This window comes from Chionomys nivalis, chromosome 20 (genome assembly GCF_950005125.1).
Source record: "Chionomys nivalis chromosome 20, mChiNiv1.1, whole genome shotgun sequence".
NCBI lineage: Eukaryota > Metazoa > Chordata > Mammalia > Rodentia > Cricetidae > Chionomys > Chionomys nivalis.
Window position 1 is genome coordinate 54370275 of NC_080105.1, and position 16530 is coordinate 54386804.

Consider the following 16530-nt stretch of genomic DNA (forward strand, 5'->3'; position numbering starts at 1 on the left):
TCCTCTCCAGCAGAGAGCTTCCTAAGAAAGCAGAGGTATTAGGAGTTCCAAAAGAACATGGGTGGAAACAGGGATGAGATTCCTGGGGAAAACCTGTCTGCCCCACAAAGGACTTCAGAGTATCCAAGAAAGGATTACCCCTAACAAACCTCTTGCCTATAGACGTTTTTAGCTTTGTTTTTTGTTTTGTTTTGTTTTTGTTTGTTTGTTTGGAGACAGGTTTCTCTGTAGCTTCAAAGACTCTCCTGGAACTAGTTATACCAGGTTGGCCTCGAACTCACCTGCCTCTGCCTCCTATATGCTTGGATTAAAGGCGTGCACCACCACCACCCAGCCGTTTTTAGCTTTTGAAACACTCTATAGAGTACCTTGAACTGCGTGGTCACTTCCTCTTGAGAACCTGGAGAACTGGAGATGCTAGTATAACACAGAGAGCTAAGATTAGCACTCATCTATGTAGGCACAGAAAGAACAATGGCACAGGGAAAGAATCATCTTCCCTCAACTTTCCCACACAGGAAACTGTAGGCAGGACAAGCTGAGAGCCACATCAGGAAGTTAACTTAGCTACTCCCAGCCGCAGAGAGCTGTGGTGGCCTGCACAGGGTGGTCGGGTGACCTTGTGGGATATTATTAAGGCCCATTGTTCAAACTACAGTGTGAGACTGAAACCCCTCAAAGGAGAAGAATCAAGAGCATTAGTCTTGGGCCTCATGGCTTCTCATCTGCACACCAAGCTACCACCAACAAGGAACCTATGAGAGGAGTACACATATCTGTAGGGTCAACACCTCAGGCTCCATAAAGAAGACCACTGCAGGGATGGGGCTGGACACAGTCCACTCTGGGCTGCATGTCTACTGAGTACACAGTTCTCCACTTTAATGAAAAACTGTCACCCAATCTACCATGAGACCCTAGAGGTGAAGAAAAGCCACAATGAATAAAGCAATTTCGCTCCTAAAATTATTGACCTATAGCCTCACATTTTGGCAGTGATTCTGTAGCACAGGCGATTTTCTAATAAAGTCATTCTCAGTTTATGAAATTAAGCCCTTTGATGTATGAGAGGGTTTCCTTCTGTCGTTGGCTGGTGGACAAAGAGAGGGATGGCAGGAAAACAGGTGTTCTGCTCACTCAACAACAGCACAGAGTGTTGAGACAAGAGAAGGCAAATCTCCACAGCTTACAGCATTAACTTTCTCCATTTAGCTCAGTGCTCGTTATTCTTAGTTTATGAATCATATCATATGGCATTCTATTTGTACAACCTCAATTCTTTTTTGAAAAGGAAAAGGAAGTATAAATAATTGCATTAACTGGGGAAAAAAAAAGCTCACTTGAAGCATTTGGCCTTTCAAAGAATAAACCTTCAACCCATAACATTAAACTGGCAGCAGCTGGCACGCTGTGCCCGTGAGTGCGCACTCTGTACATCACACATCCGCCCAGGACCCTTCCCCACACAGTACTTGCTGCACTTGCCCCAGGAACTTCGCAAGTCGCCCACAGCCCCTCTTCTCCCACACCAACATTATGCCTGCATCATTTTGCCTGCACTTGATCAGAGAGCAACACACCGACAGTGAGGATTCCCTGAGGCTCCTGTAGCATCACAGACCAACACAGAATGAGATGCTGTGTGAGATGCTGCAAATGCTCAGCAGCTATGTGGAGGCGAAAGCCAGGAACTGGGGTCTGTGTCCTCATCATCAGAAAAGGGCAGTGTCTTTCCTACACGGGCAATAACCGAAGCTAATGTAAAAACTCTAAGCCAGCGTGCTGCAAACCCATCGTGCAGGGTTTCCATTGCAACACCAGGAACCAACGCTGCTACCACATCTGTAAGAGCCAGATGCACTGTCCCTGCCACCAGTCACTTCGAGGCATGCCCCTGCGGACGGGTTGTGGAAAAAGAACAAACTGACTCACCGGTTTTCCTTTCTGTCTTCGCTGTGAAATTACAAGCTGTTGAAAACCTTTGGCTCACAAGAAACCCGGTGGATGTAAAATTACCACCCTTTGCTGCCATTTCAACAAAGACGTCCTTCCCCTCTGTTTTCTGAACTAAATAAGCAACTTGACATGCAGCAGCTCTAATTTCAACAGCCCTCCTGTTCCTTGTATGGTTTGACAATGTATAATTCGAGTACCCTGTAGGCCTCTAAAGTCCTATGAAGTAATGCATATAAACTATATATCTGCATGTAAAAAAAAATAAGAATTATCTGCTCAACCTAAGTGGATACTGTAAAATTAGGCATCCTCTTTCAGACATTAGATTTTAATTCAAGATTCCATTCAGCCCAAATACACTAAACAATTTGCACCACGTAGAGACTGTGTTTAACCACGGTCAGTACCCTGGGAAAGCTGCACTGAAGACAAGAGCCTTCACCTGCTCAGGGTCTGATCAGAGTAGGGCATCTCCTAGACTCTTTCCAGGACCTTTATAGCAGAGCTTGGGACTGGCCGTGGTAGCAGAACTTGCTACACAGAAATGGGTGAACACTAGGGGCTGGGGCTCCCACCAACCCAGTGTCACCCTGGTGAGGAAGGCCAGTTGATTAGCATCACAATGGCAGTCAGGCCACCACAGAGACAAGAACACTTGGTTGTTCCAGGAATGCCACAAGAACTGTCAGAGAAGCAAGAATCTCAGCCACACACGTGAAGGAGACCATAAAACTCTTTCTGTTCAGCTCCCATGGTATCAGTCACCTTTTTGAGACTTTGGAATGAAATAAAGCCGAAAGCCGGGTCTCCCTGCCTGCGTAGTCTGTGTAGGGCCTGTTACTGTGTTGTTGTCAAGGCCTGTGGGGAATGAATGTTTTTGCCATTTTACAAGATGATTCTGTTCCCAAAATGTCTCCATTCTTGGTGGCAGAACAGACTGTCTCCTGATGGACACAGAAAAACACCCTGAGGCAGGCAAGCTAGAGTCAAGTCAGGGCCCAGCTGACGGCACCCTTGACTCCTCAAACGCACGTGACCACACTGAAACAAACAGCTGACAAACAAGAGAACACAGACATGAGAAGTAAACAGGGGCCAACACTGGCACGGCCTGCATCTCAGAAAAAGCCGAATCCCTCCCACTGGTTGCCACTGATGGCTTCCCCATATGTAACCCATACACAAATCTCATGAAGAAGGGAGAACAGAAGATTATATAGTTTTAGTGTGTGTTACATTTCCCATCAGAAATCAAAGTCCCCATGCCCCACAAGTTAAGGGCATAAAGTATTCAAGCAATACAAAAGATAACAATGGCTTAGCGTTGTAAGACCAGGCTGACTATAAAACTATAGAGACGGGTTAACTTTTATCTTGGAAAGGGTCAGCTGTCATCAAACCATGTATGTGAGGAAGTTGCTGCTCAGAAAAGTTTCTAGATTCACTCAGGAGTCAGCATGCCCTGTGGGTCTGCATCCCCCTAAGACCAGGAACCAGCCCTGGGTGAAACAAAAGTGGTACCCCAGAAGTTGTGGCCAAGGACACCCTCGGTTAATGATCCTTTTACCAAAAACAGGTTTCAAGGTAGGAGAAACCCAATTGTACGATTTGGGCAGCAACTTCTAACAAAATGTGGCTAGGCTCAAGCCAGAGACAGCAACTGGAATCATAGGTATCAACAGAGATGCCCCTGACCACATGGGTCAGCTGTTATAGTCCAGAGCACACAGCTGTTTGGCTGGGTTTACAGGGCACACAGGTCTCAACCTAAAGGCTAACGGAGTCCTTACTAAAGTCACCGGAAGTAGAAAATGTAAAAAGTGTCTCAGAGTAAAAGACTGAATTACACCCATGGCACAAACGTAGGACACTCTCCTGCCAAGCCACCGTCCAGTTGCAGAGTGTTCTGGCAAAGACATGTTGCGTTCACCTTTGAGCTTCAAAAAGCCTCATGCCTGTGGCTTTTTCCTTCACAAACCAGCAAAGGCAAAAAACATGTGCTCAACTTCTGCCTCAGTTCTTTTGTGAACAAACTCCAAAATGACACAGTAAAAAGAAAATCAGTTAATAAATTAATCTACCTTTTTACCTCATTCACCGAAATTGATGCAAGCAATTAAATTAGGGACAAAACAATGATATATGTTATTTCAAAACCAGCCATGTTTAATTCAGCAACACCGAGCTCCGTGTAGGCAGCCTTCCTGGGTCTAGGAGCCAACAAGCAGCATTCTTAGGAAATGAAAATAAACCTTCTTGAGATGGCAACATCTTCCAAACTCACTTGAAGCTTTGCATATAGTCAAGTGTCTCAAAATACCCGAAACTCATCCCAGTCCTCAGAATCCACAGATATCCTCACACGCCAGAACTCTGCTTGTTTTCATTGCCTTGGTGACGCTTGCAGGGCGGCACACGCAACTTGACCCCTGGTCCCTCCATACCTAATCACTGTGTTTCTTCACAGCACGTGTCCAACATCTTCGCTACTGACCAAACCTGCCAGAAAATGCAGGCTTAAGAAATATCCAACGGTGTTATATGTATGTTTCCTTATAAATATAGTAAATAGATACAAATATGTTTCGGTGACAAACAACAAACTCTTTGAAAAAGGATGACATCAATAACATAACATATCCACATTTCTTAGTTTAAAAATTCATTTCCCCAAAACCTTTTGTGTTTACATTGAATATCAACATAAACAGGATCTTTCTCCCCACCCCTCGGTAACCATGCCTGTTTATATCCATACTGCGGCAGTGGGAATTTCACCAGAGCAAGCCCTGAGTATCACCACAGAAGACAAAACTGTCTGAAAACCTCAGTTTCATACCCAACAAAAATATCCTGGAACAAGCCAGGCATGGTGGTGCACATCTTTAATCTCACACTTAGGAGTCAGAGGCAGGCAAATCTCTGAGTGCAAGGCCAGCCTGGTCTACAGAGAGTTCCAGAACAGCCAGGGTTGTTCTACAGAGAAAAGAGAAACAAATATATCCTGACTTGCATTTGCAGAGACACAGTGGATTTTAGGGACGCACAAGCTCTGCAAAGCCCTCTGCAGATATCAGCCACATCTGTCTGCTCCTTAGATGCTGAGATTTTCATTCTGATGACAATAACACCAGTGAGAGGCTGTCTACCTGGAATAATCAAAGCAGACTCACAAGATAGCACACCTTACATTCTCATCTCTAATGTCAAAACAACCAAGTCCCGGAACGGCTTTTCGACCTCTTTCTCCCCATCACATTTCCTCAGAAGCAGCGCAGGACACTTACGCTCTGCCCGCACCCTCCATCCGGCTGCAAAGCTGCACGATCACACAAGTATCCACTACAACAGCCCTAACTCACCCAAATCCTGGAGAACACGCATATGGCTAACTTCCACCCTGATGGCCAATGGACACCAAACCAGCCAGAAACAAACTGTGCTGTTGTAAGTAAACAAGTATAATAACCAAACAAAACAGTTTTGGAGATGATACATACAACTTGATTTGAAAAGAAAAAAACAACCAACTTCCCTTAAAAATCGGAGATTATAGACATCTGAATCCATTCTTTGGTCAGTATAAACAGAAATCCGAACTCAGCTTGGAACATGACACCATCTTCTACTTTTTTCAGTTATCAAATAAACACACACACACACACACACCTGCAAAATGCCCGCACAACAACAATCTACCTCGAGCATTGAGTTTCTTTGTGTCGCTGACATACAACCTGTGGCCTCAGACCAGGAGGAGGTAGATCTTACCTGTGTTCCTGTCTGGTAAAATGCAGCAGTGTTTCTGCAGGATGCCGGGCAGAACCTGTTTCAAAACAAATAAATAAAATGTGCTTGGTTGTTATTCAGGCCGAGGTGAAGCATCTCATTAACTGTGAGGGGCTTCCTAATAAGATCGTTCCATGTTGCACAAAGTCATTGCACCTAAGATGGGCTCAATAATCAAGCTAGACAGGAAATGCTGATGACATACATTTTTCATCAAAAAGGTTAATCAAGTAAGTGTGTTGGTTGTATATGGTTCTCCTGGGATATGGCTGACACTGGGTAATGTACACCCTAATGGGCCCTAAGAGATCTGGACCATGGCTCTGCAGGGACGGCCATGTGCAGGGAAATGGGCACACCAATTTTCCTGGTGGCTTTTAAAATATTAGGTGCAATTAGAGCCTGACAATGGAGCCTGGCTGGGACACTGTGCTGGGGCTGCACTGAGGAGAGCCCAGTGCAGCTGCTCTCATCCCTCATCCCCAAGATTTGTGAGAAAAATGTAAAACAAACAAAAAAGCTGTGTTTAGAATCCAACCTCGGTAGCAAAGGGTGAAGAAGTGTCTCATTTGGTTTGAGGGTGAGAATAACAGAGACTGGATTTGTCAAGGAAATTCTACAATGCAGAGCCTCGGCAAAGCGCAGGCTGGGAAAATCCTGCAGTGGGCATTCTCAGCAGGAAACTTATGTTCCTGCTTCCCAAGCTCCTCAGAGCCAAGCTGGACCGTCTATCCAGGCTGCAAAGGCTGCATCTGACCCACAGGAGCAGGCATGGCAGGCCCTCAGCCAGCAGTGGCAGCTGTCCAGAGCTGTCGGCCAGGAATGCTGTGATACTTCAGAGCAGTGAGCTCCATACAAGGGACAGAGGTGTCCCAGGAAATACTGGGGACCTTCCACCCATCCCTGTGGGCCAGCCTTACTTCCTCCACTCCCTCAGAAGACATTGTGTGGAGTAAAAAATGTTTTTTAATCCTAAGTATTATTGCCTGCACTGAACAGCATGGACAATTTTTTTGACTCTAGGTAAAATCTGATAACAACAATAATAATCAAATGAGATAAAGCAATAAGCATGTCGATATCAAGATATGGAATAAGAGTTCTAAAACATTCTGCTTTCCTCCCAGCTGGCTGTTGCATTGGGACACAAACCACAGCATGTGAAAACCTCATCAATTGGTCTTCAAGAGCAAGACAAGGGCAGCAGTGTCAACTCCAGTCTGAGATCTAGAGCATATGATGTTCACGGTATCCCTCAACCAGGGCCACCCCCAGGTTTGTTCCTGACTCCTCCCAACAGCAGCCCCGAGCCTTCAATGCTTAGGATGCAAGAACACAGAGCTGCAATGGGCAATTTCACTGTGGATCATGGCCCTCCCATTAGGCAACTGACTCTCAACTCAGCAGATAGTGGTGAAGTCTCTCTGCGTCTGTATCATCAGAAAGACCACGATATCACCCTTCCCCTGGGTCCTGAACTGAGACCTGTGCTTAAGGCAGATCCTGAAGGCCATGGTGTCTATGGGAAGATCTAAGTCAATTTGTGTGTGTGGCATGTGACCTTAAAGACTGATGGACCCTTCCCAAGGGCAGCCACTCCGAGTCAAGCCAGGTAGACACCCGGTTCTGCTGGAGTACTGGTGACGTCATACTCAAGCTTCCTGCTTCCCCTCAGAGCTTCCCAAACTTCTGCTACTCCCCAAAGTCACCAGCACAATCCAGGTATCTCACTTACAATCACTCTGGAGCAGCACTTCCTCCCTGCCACAACTGCAAATCTTTTTTTTTTTTTTGAACATGCCAAGTAGCTTTCATTTGCTTCTAAACAGGAAAATATAAGGAGCCAGAAGAAGTCATAAACAGTCCATAGTAGAATTCACCTTGACTTTCCCAATGGCAGACGATTTGTGTTCAAAAATGGCGCCCATATCTAATCCTGACAGTCTCCTCCCAGCCGTGGTCCTCCATAAGACACCTGCACTAAATCTCGGGTCTAGCCGCAGATGCGCAAATGCCAGGCACACATCACTTCCTTGCAGCCAGCTTAAGGGAACAGCCAGGCAGGACCGTAATGGGTTTATTTCCTCCTCTGAAGGATTTACAGAAGGCAGCGGAGGGGAATGAAATTATCTGGCCTGCCCAAAGGCACTTTACAAAGTTCAGACCTGCCTACTCTCTGAGAGCATTCAACGGCCGACGATAATTGGAGACATTGTGTTCTGCTCTTCCAAGTCGGGAGAGAGGGATCCACGAATTCAAAGACCCCCCCCCAGAGTCCCCACCAGTACCACCCAAGGTCTTGGGGTGTCTATCATCCACATTCTGAGGAGACCCCTGGATGACAACTCCCTCATTCTCACACGTGAGTCACCGAGAAGCTGGAATGGAGTACAACCCAGGCCTTACACCCTCCTGTGTCCACGTGCAGCAAACTCTCATGTTCTTAGATTTGTCCCTTCCCCCTCGCTTCTGGGCCATTCTACCTGCAACTGCCGGTTTGACCTCATATTTACCTTCAAGCTGCCCCACCCATGCCGAGCCCTCACACTGAACAGAAAACCCCACAAGTAGATGTCTAATGTGTTCTGGGGACTTGGAAGTCACGTGTATTGGGTGTGTGATGAGTAGAACCTGAGAGATGATGATGGTTCTGGCAACAGTCAGAGGACCCTTGGTAGGCCACCTAAAGATCTTACTGTCGGGTATAATGTCTTGGCCTGAATGCTGGGACCAAGACATTCCTGACACTCCACTTGCCCCTGAACCCTTCACTCCTTATCCATCTAACTATGGGGTATTTGTTTCCTCAGGTGGCCACCACAAAAAAGTCTGAAATAGAGATAAGTTTAATTGTTCATTTTTTTAACTCTTGGGAACCTGCCACCCAGCTCCCAAATAAATACACATGGAGGCTTATTCTTTCTTATGACTGCCCAGCCTTAGCTTGGCTAATTTCTAGTCTGCTTTGCTTAAATTATCCCATTTACCTTTTCCTCTGGGCTTTCACTTCTCTCTATTTCTGCATACCTTTCTTCTTTCTCCGTGGCTTGCTGTGTGGCTGGGTGGTTGGCCCCCAGAGTCCTGTTCTCCTCCTTTTTGCTTCTGATCTCTCTCCTCCCAGACTTCTATTTATTGCCTCTGCATGCCAGCCCCGCCTTTCCTTTCTCCTGCCTTGCCATTGGTCATTCAGCTCTTTATTAGACCAATCAGGTGTGTTAGGCACAGTAACACAGCTTCAGAGTTGAACAAACACAACATAAAGGAATGCAACACATCTTTGCATCCTTAAACAGATATTCCACAGTGAAACAAGTGTAACACACCTTAAATTACTATCCCACCACAGGTAAGGGGCTCTTACTCCTTCCTTCCTCCATTCCTCTGGCCAGACTTCCTCTTGTCAAGCTCTCACTATCCCTGGAGACTCTCAAGGATTCTGGTAGCCTAGCTCCAAATTGGGACATGGGACTCAGCAAAACGCTAACAGGAATTTGATTCCCTTTGTGAACTGGGATCAAGGTGCTGGAGCACTAGGGTCATAGTGCATGTGTGATGTTTGTGAACCGCCCTGGCTCAAGTTAGAAGTCCCCATGTTGAAAGATATTACTGTGACAGGTTGGCGTCCTCCATATGCTCATTAGACCCCATTCCAAAAACCTAAATTTCTGATCCCATACTGTCTCTGTGTTCTCTCTCCCAAGCCCCACGGAGTGGCACTCCAAGGTTCTGAATCTAGTACTGGTGACAGATGACCTGTGTCAGCTCCTCCTCGAGACTGCTGCCCCTGCTCTCCCTCACACCAGGGTCTACTCTCTCCTGAACAACGCACTTATTCTGTTTCTCGGCAGAGAGACGGTTTACGTCTCATCATGAAGAAGCTACGCGCTCGCTCTGAAGTATAGCTATAGTGGGCCAGGTGAGGGACTGCACCCTGCAATTTGAGCCTCCGCACTCTGGATCTACCCGAGTGATGAGGCTGACTGGCACCCTCTAATTCTCAGAAACCCTGACGTTTCTTTTCTGTTTCCTCTTCCTGGAAATCTCATTATTTAGGCGCAGGGATGAGTGGATCTAATCATGGCTACCCCTCTTCTCCTCTGCCTTTCTGTTACACTTTCATAAAATTCTCTCTGCTTTGTATTCCAGCCCTCTAGTGAACGCCTTGACTCTGGCCATCCACTGTTATTTCTCGGAGATTTTCCTTGCCGTAAATGTGACTTCATGCATCAGCTTCAGGTTGGCTCTGGATGCAGAATGGACTCTCCACCCGCCTACCCCGGAGGACAGGACTATTGATGGCTCCCATACTTTTGGTATAGTCTCTATTCTCACTGACATCCTGACTGTAAAAACTGATGCTCCATGGTCATCCACCTTGCTTAATACCAAGACCTATGAGTTATTATCTGATACCAAGAACTGTTGATATGAAGGTCAAACCAACATCCTGCATTCCCAGTCTGGAATAAGTGAGTGATGTAGAGCCAGGTATCCATGTCATCTCTCCCCAAGACTGATATAGTTACAAGGGAAGTAATAACTGTCTCAAAGATCACCAGCTCTCTGAGTTACAGAGTTAACCTCAGAGGTGAAAGGATGGGGCCTTCGGGACTTTGAGAGGTTCGGTGTACATGCCATTTTTTCCTGTTTTTTAAAATCTTAAAACATTAGCAGACACTATTCCTGAGTATAAGCTCTTAGTAAGAACCATTCTTTCCCATTCCCATCTGTCTCTCAGCTTTGCTGCCCTTCCTTCCTGGGCAGCAGGATGCTGGGCCCAATGGACCATGATACATGGGCACTGCTGACAGTCCGAGTTTTGCAGTTTGTACAAGAGATCAGCACTGAGGCATTTAAAACCTTCAAGTGGCATTACACAGTTTAACATCCTTCTTAGAGGACACAGGCCCCAGAGACACAGACACATTCTTGAGGGTGTCGAGAACATAAGTATTCAATTAGCTTTTCTCAACCAATTGAACTGTGAAGAAACAGCCTTCTGTTTCTTCCAGGAAATGCCGTATCCCATGCCTCTCAGGAGAAGACACTCAGCAGCGTCTGACTTCCACAGTATCTGGAAATGCTGGATCTTCATAAGTGCTGGGCCATCCTCTACTTCTGCCTTCTTCTTGTGGTGTTGACAATAATGAGTCTGCTCATCGAAAGCCAGTCATGGACAGGACAGATAGAACAGGACAGGCACACACCTTGGGGTTTCCCTGTCCATCTCCACAGGCCTCCTTCATTCTCAGTATAAGATAGGCAAGGGTCCTTGCCTCTGTCACAGTAAACAGTCAGCCATGTACTGGAACCATTTATAGACTTGCAACCTCTGAGTTGCATGTGTAATGTGAGATTCCCCTCTGTATGCTGTGAATACCATTGGTTAATAAAGAAGCTACTTTGGGCCTATTGCAGTGCAGAATAGGACAAGGTGGGAATTCCAAGCAGATAGAGGAGGACAGAGTAGGTGGAGTAATGGAAATTCCATAAAGCCACAGCAGGAGACAGTCACCAGAACCTTACCAGTAAACCAAGAGCCTCGTGGTAAAATATAAAATAATAGAAATGGGTTAATTTAAGATGTAAGAGCTAGCTAGAAATAAGCTTAAGCTATTGGCCAAAACAGTATTGCAATTAATACAGCTTCTGTGTGATTCTTTTGGGTCTGGGTATCCAGGAAACGAACAAGCAGCCTTCTGCCTACAGGTGTGGGCACTAAGGACAGGCTGCCTGGGGGCTGCACAGTTCCTTCACTTACGAGGAAAACAAAAGATCTGAGGCTGTGCCTCAGTGCCCAGCTAGGGCAAAGACACTCCTTCTAAGCACATGAAGTGAAAAGAGGAGGGGAACAAAAAGTGACAGCCAGGGTCCAATGCCTCCACACTAGGCATTGCCTTCTATTTCATGGTTCTCGTGCAGGATGCCATGGGGAACAAAGCCAGAATCTAGATCTGACACACTGGACAACTGTCATCAGTGCCCTCATCTGTGTCACTTCAGGAACTAAAGGGCTTTGTGCTCCATGAGTCAGTAGTGAGTGCAATCTACCACGACAAACTCAAACCTCAGCCTGTACCAGTGCTGCTTACACCTACAATGATCACTTGTGTGGCATCCTGGTCCCCAAATGGGGCCAGGAACTGAATTCCATGTTCCTGGAGATGCCCTAGCCAGAATCCAGGAAACAGTTTGAGAACCATGAAATCAATGTATCACCGCAAGCGACATCCATCCATCGACTTCTCGTCTATCCACTCTCCCATTAGAGTCCATGCAATAGAAACATCATGTCAAGCTGACAGAGGGGCTGATGGGAGGTGGACATCAGAATGGCTGTGAACAGAAAAATCAATCTCAGTGTTCTTCCATAACACGAAGAACAGATGGAGGGCTACTCAGAGGAGCTGGAAACGTGGACCTGGGGTATTTCTGGAGCAGACTGCGGGGAGGACCCTTAGCTTAGGGGTACATGGTATCCCAGACAGCAGGATTAATTCAGACAGTCAGAAAACTGCATCTAGGCTATGTCACCCACCAGGACCCTCACTAGCATCAGTACCTCTGCACACGAATGATCTACTGTTGCCTCCTCAGGTCTAGACTGGTCATGTTGATTTGGTCCTGTCAAATTCTCATCATCTCTGGTTCTAACATATGCATGATATAAACAAAAGTAGTCCTAAGACTATCCAGGAAACCAATGGGAGGAACCAACATGTACAGGTTTGGGCATAGAAACCAAAGATGCAAAAATATACGTGAATATCACCAGGTTGCACACCCAGCAGGGCCACCCTCCACCAAAGCCAGCATTCCCAAAATGAGCACAACTAGACTTTACCTGCCTCACTCTTTCCCCCATCTCAAACAAGAGACACGAAATGTCCTTCTCTCAAACCATTTTAAGCAAAACACCTTCTACAAACACAAGTTTTCCAACTAAAATCCCCCACTCTGCTGTCAGCAAGCCCCACTTGCTAACGAGTGACTCCCAGGAGTCCTTCAGAGCCTCACAATTAGTGAGGGCATTCGAGGATCACTAGATATTAACAGAAATCTTCCACTGTGAGAAAGATCAAAATAACAGCAATGAAAAAGAATCTCTCTATATTAAATGGGACATTTCAAAACAATGACTAGCAACATTTCAGAATTCTAGAGATGGCATGGATGATGTTGTTGCTGAGACAGGGCCTCATTATATAGCTCAAGCTAACCTTGAACTCATGACCCTCCTGCCTCAAATTCCAAGTGCTGGGATTAGTAAGAGAGGCAAAGCTCCATACTTAGCACACTGGATATTTATATATTTATATATGGCTAGAAATTAGGATGTTACACTCACAGAAGCAAAACCCAAGAGAAAGACCCTCCGGAAGTCAGGGTCAACCAGCATTTCAATAAAATCCTGAAAAAAAAAATAGATTCAAGACATTATCTCAGAATGTAGAGAGAAAAACACACCAAGGATTGACAGAGAGAACAAAACAGATACTTAGTTCTGGAGCTTTCTACCTCACAGTGGGAGAGTCACTGCAAGAGACCCATGAAGACGATGGCGGAAGAGCCAGGCGAGCTAGCCTGAACCCACAGACACACAGGAACAGACTCAGAACTTGGAAGCACCCAGCCACACCTCAGTGACTAACCCAGTACACAGCAGTGAAGATGCTGACGAGAAGGAGGGCTCCAAACACAACCACAGCCAAGAGCAGGAAGAGGAGAGGCAGAAGAGCAGAGGAGCCGTGCATTAGAAATCAAAAGAAACATCTCCACGTACAGGCTACCCACAGGAGAAGACAGCATCGGACGTATCATGTGACAGCCCGGGCTTCACACAGTGCCCCACCCCTGCTATCAGGATGCAGGTGGAGAGCAGCCTGCACTGTCAGACAGGGAAAAGAGAGAAGGAAAACCTGGGATGAAGGCCATTACCAGAGAAGAGGTAAGAAAGAAGACAGTGGTGGGGAGACCTTTATACACCGGCTCATCCAAAACACATGGTATAGCCGAGTTGGATTAGAGAGTGCAAGCAAATCCCCCGAAGAGCGGGGGGGGGGGGGACGCCAAAAAGTGTACTGCCAGGCTCTTAGGACAACCGAAGCTTACAGTATGCACATGTGTGAACCAGACACAGTTAGAACACGAAGCAGGTAAGTCCCCACAATGAGTGTGAGCCTAAAGACGCCCTTGAGAAGATGCAACTTTGAATCTCTTAGAACAGGGGACTTGGGGTGTTTTCAGAAGGTCCTCCTGCAATCAGAGTCAGCTATGACATCAGCGAGCTTGCCTTCCTGTTTCAAACCCATGGCCAGCAAATCCGGAGACCTGGCCTGTGTCGGAGCCAGTCTGATGAGGTTCTGAATATGGGGTCTAAGACAGGGACCAGGGTCAGCCCCATGCATCCTTCTACATGAAACCCCAGCATGCTGGGCTGAGCGAGATACTTGGGTCATACACTTAGCAGAACCTGGGTAAAGGAGGCACAGGTGGCTTAGCTCACCCCTTCTCAGTAGGTGCCTCAGGGTGAAGTACTGCTTCACAGAGGAAGAGAGGGAAGCAGGGAGGGAGTCTCTGCTATGTGTTTAGGGCCAAGGATGCTCTGTAGCAATACTGGAGAGATATAAAGTCTCTCTAGTGGCTGGCTCCTTTACTTCTCTGATCTTTCAGAATTTACCCCAATATCTGACTCTGAGTTTTTATTATTAAGACCAATCAGAATTTGCACTACATCCAAATAACACAGGCAGGGGATGGAATTCTCCAAGGCCCCAGGTAAAAATATACAATTCTGCCTCCGAAAAAGCAGCAGACACAAGGCAACCATGTGTCCTGGGAGTAGGGTGATGCCTTCTATCATTACCCTGTGTTCCTACATGCTTCACAAATCTTCATTGTAGGCACCGAGGGACCCACCACATCACCCCACCCCTCCTATAGAAAAAAAAATCTGTTTCCTGGAAAACATGAGCAAGCAGTGTTTGAAGGTGTAAACAAAGAGAAGCAGCAGGATTTGGAATACTTTTTTTGGTCAGAAATACCATCTTTCCTCCAGCAATATCGATCTTACTCTCTGCCCTGGATCTCTCCTTTCAAGGGTCACACTCATCCCTGGGGATTCCCAACACCCAGAGGCAAATCTTGACATGAACCTGCAGTTAGAAACTCAATCCCCACAGGTTTTCCCAGGAATCCACCAACACACCCCAAACTGTTGTTCCAGAGCCCAGGTCAGCAGCTCTGGAATCAGAATCCTCTGCTCATCTACTGATAACCCAGAGAAAACCAAGAACCACATCCACAGAAGAAGCCTCTCTGGGTCTCAGCAAAGAAATCAGAACCTTTGTTGGGCCTCAGTGGATCAAAAAGCCAAGGCTCTCCCAGGGATAGGAGGAGTCATCTCTGACTGATGCCACTCCTGTTCCCTGAGGGACTGCTGGCACACTCCTCTCCCTGGGTTATGAGACTTTGGACCTGGGTACCACCCAGAGCCTTTTGGCTCAGAGCATCCTGCCTCACCTGCAGCTCGAGCCTAGCTCTCCATCCCATGGAGAAGGCCATTCTGCCTTCAAGAATCAGATCCAGGCCACGCTTTGCAACCCAGTGCTCTGAGAACTTCCATGGTCAGCCTGGCTACTTCCATTGTCTAAGAATTACCATCATCCCCAGTACAGATGGAAAAGAACCAAAAGCTCCACAGACGTTTCCCATCTTCTGAGAGACCATTAATTTTACAGATTTTTCTGAGCCTCACGGTAGCAGAAGTCGGCATGTAATGATTCCCAATGGCTGGCACACAGTCTTTCCTGAGCTTCAGAAACCACACGCAGATGAAGTCAAAAATCAAGAAAGAGGCTGTTTTCTCATGAACAGATGTGAAACAATTCAGATCGCTCCTTCTTAAGTCCCCTAGAAAGGGCAAGGCCATCGAAAGCAATGACCTCAAGTGAAGTCACCACCCCTGGCCAGGACCCCAGTTACACATGCTGCATATTCATCCATGAGTTAGAGATTGACACCGGCAAACTGCAAAGCCCGTGTGGCTTCAGAAACTCCTTGACTCTCGTGGAAGGTGTAGCGAATGGTTTTAGGAAATTTTACAATGCTGAATTCACCTTGTAAAGTGAGTCCACTCTGGTCCCCAGCACCCCTCACACTCCTGAACAGTTGTCCCCAGAACCCAGAGCACTCCTGCCACGTGACCAGTGAGTTCAACTGTGACAGATGTTAGATCAGCGTCCCCAGCACTGTCCACAGCCTCATGCAATTCCTGCATTCCCCTTGCTGTCTTTCTGATTCCTTCCCTTCAGTCTCCAGGTCTTGGGTATCCAGGACAGCTGTAACTCCCCTATCTCCACAGCGACGTCTAAATCAGTGCAGTGGGGCTCTGGGCCCATTACCCTACCACCAAAGACACTTGGTTCCAGGCTCTGCATGGTGCTTGTTCTCTTGTCTCATTTCAGAAGAACGTATCCAGTGGCCCACTTCTTTTCGGCATTTATATATCTTAAGATGAACATGTTCCATGTAACTGACTTCCAGATGACATGCCTTACTCTGCTGTCTCATCCCAGACTCTGCATCAGGTTCCCAACCCTGCCTGCCTCCTCTCCATGCCAGCCCTCAGCTCATGGGGCACAGTAGCCGATCCTCAAACCACATAAGTCCCCTGCACCCACCCCTGCTACTCAGCTAACTTCCTTTCCTCCCTCACCTTGAAGAACCTCCATTAGCTCCTGCCATCTCGTCTTCAGGAATCTGCCCAAATTTGTTTCTTTTGAT

At 46.8% G+C, this 16530-nt stretch overlaps 1 protein-coding gene across 3 annotated transcripts in view; it reads right to left on the reverse strand.

Annotated features, from left to right (window-relative positions):
- Positions 1–16530, reverse strand: part of Dlgap2 (DLG associated protein 2) — a 677680-nt gene that overhangs the window by 519446 nt on the left and 141704 nt on the right. For all 3 annotated transcript variants that reach the window (XM_057752288.1, XM_057752286.1, XM_057752287.1), the window contains one exon: positions 5728–5782. In XM_057752288.1, coding sequence (XP_057608271.1) covers positions 5728–5782 — 55 coding nt within the window. The remainder of the gene's footprint in view (positions 1–5727; positions 5783–16530) is intronic.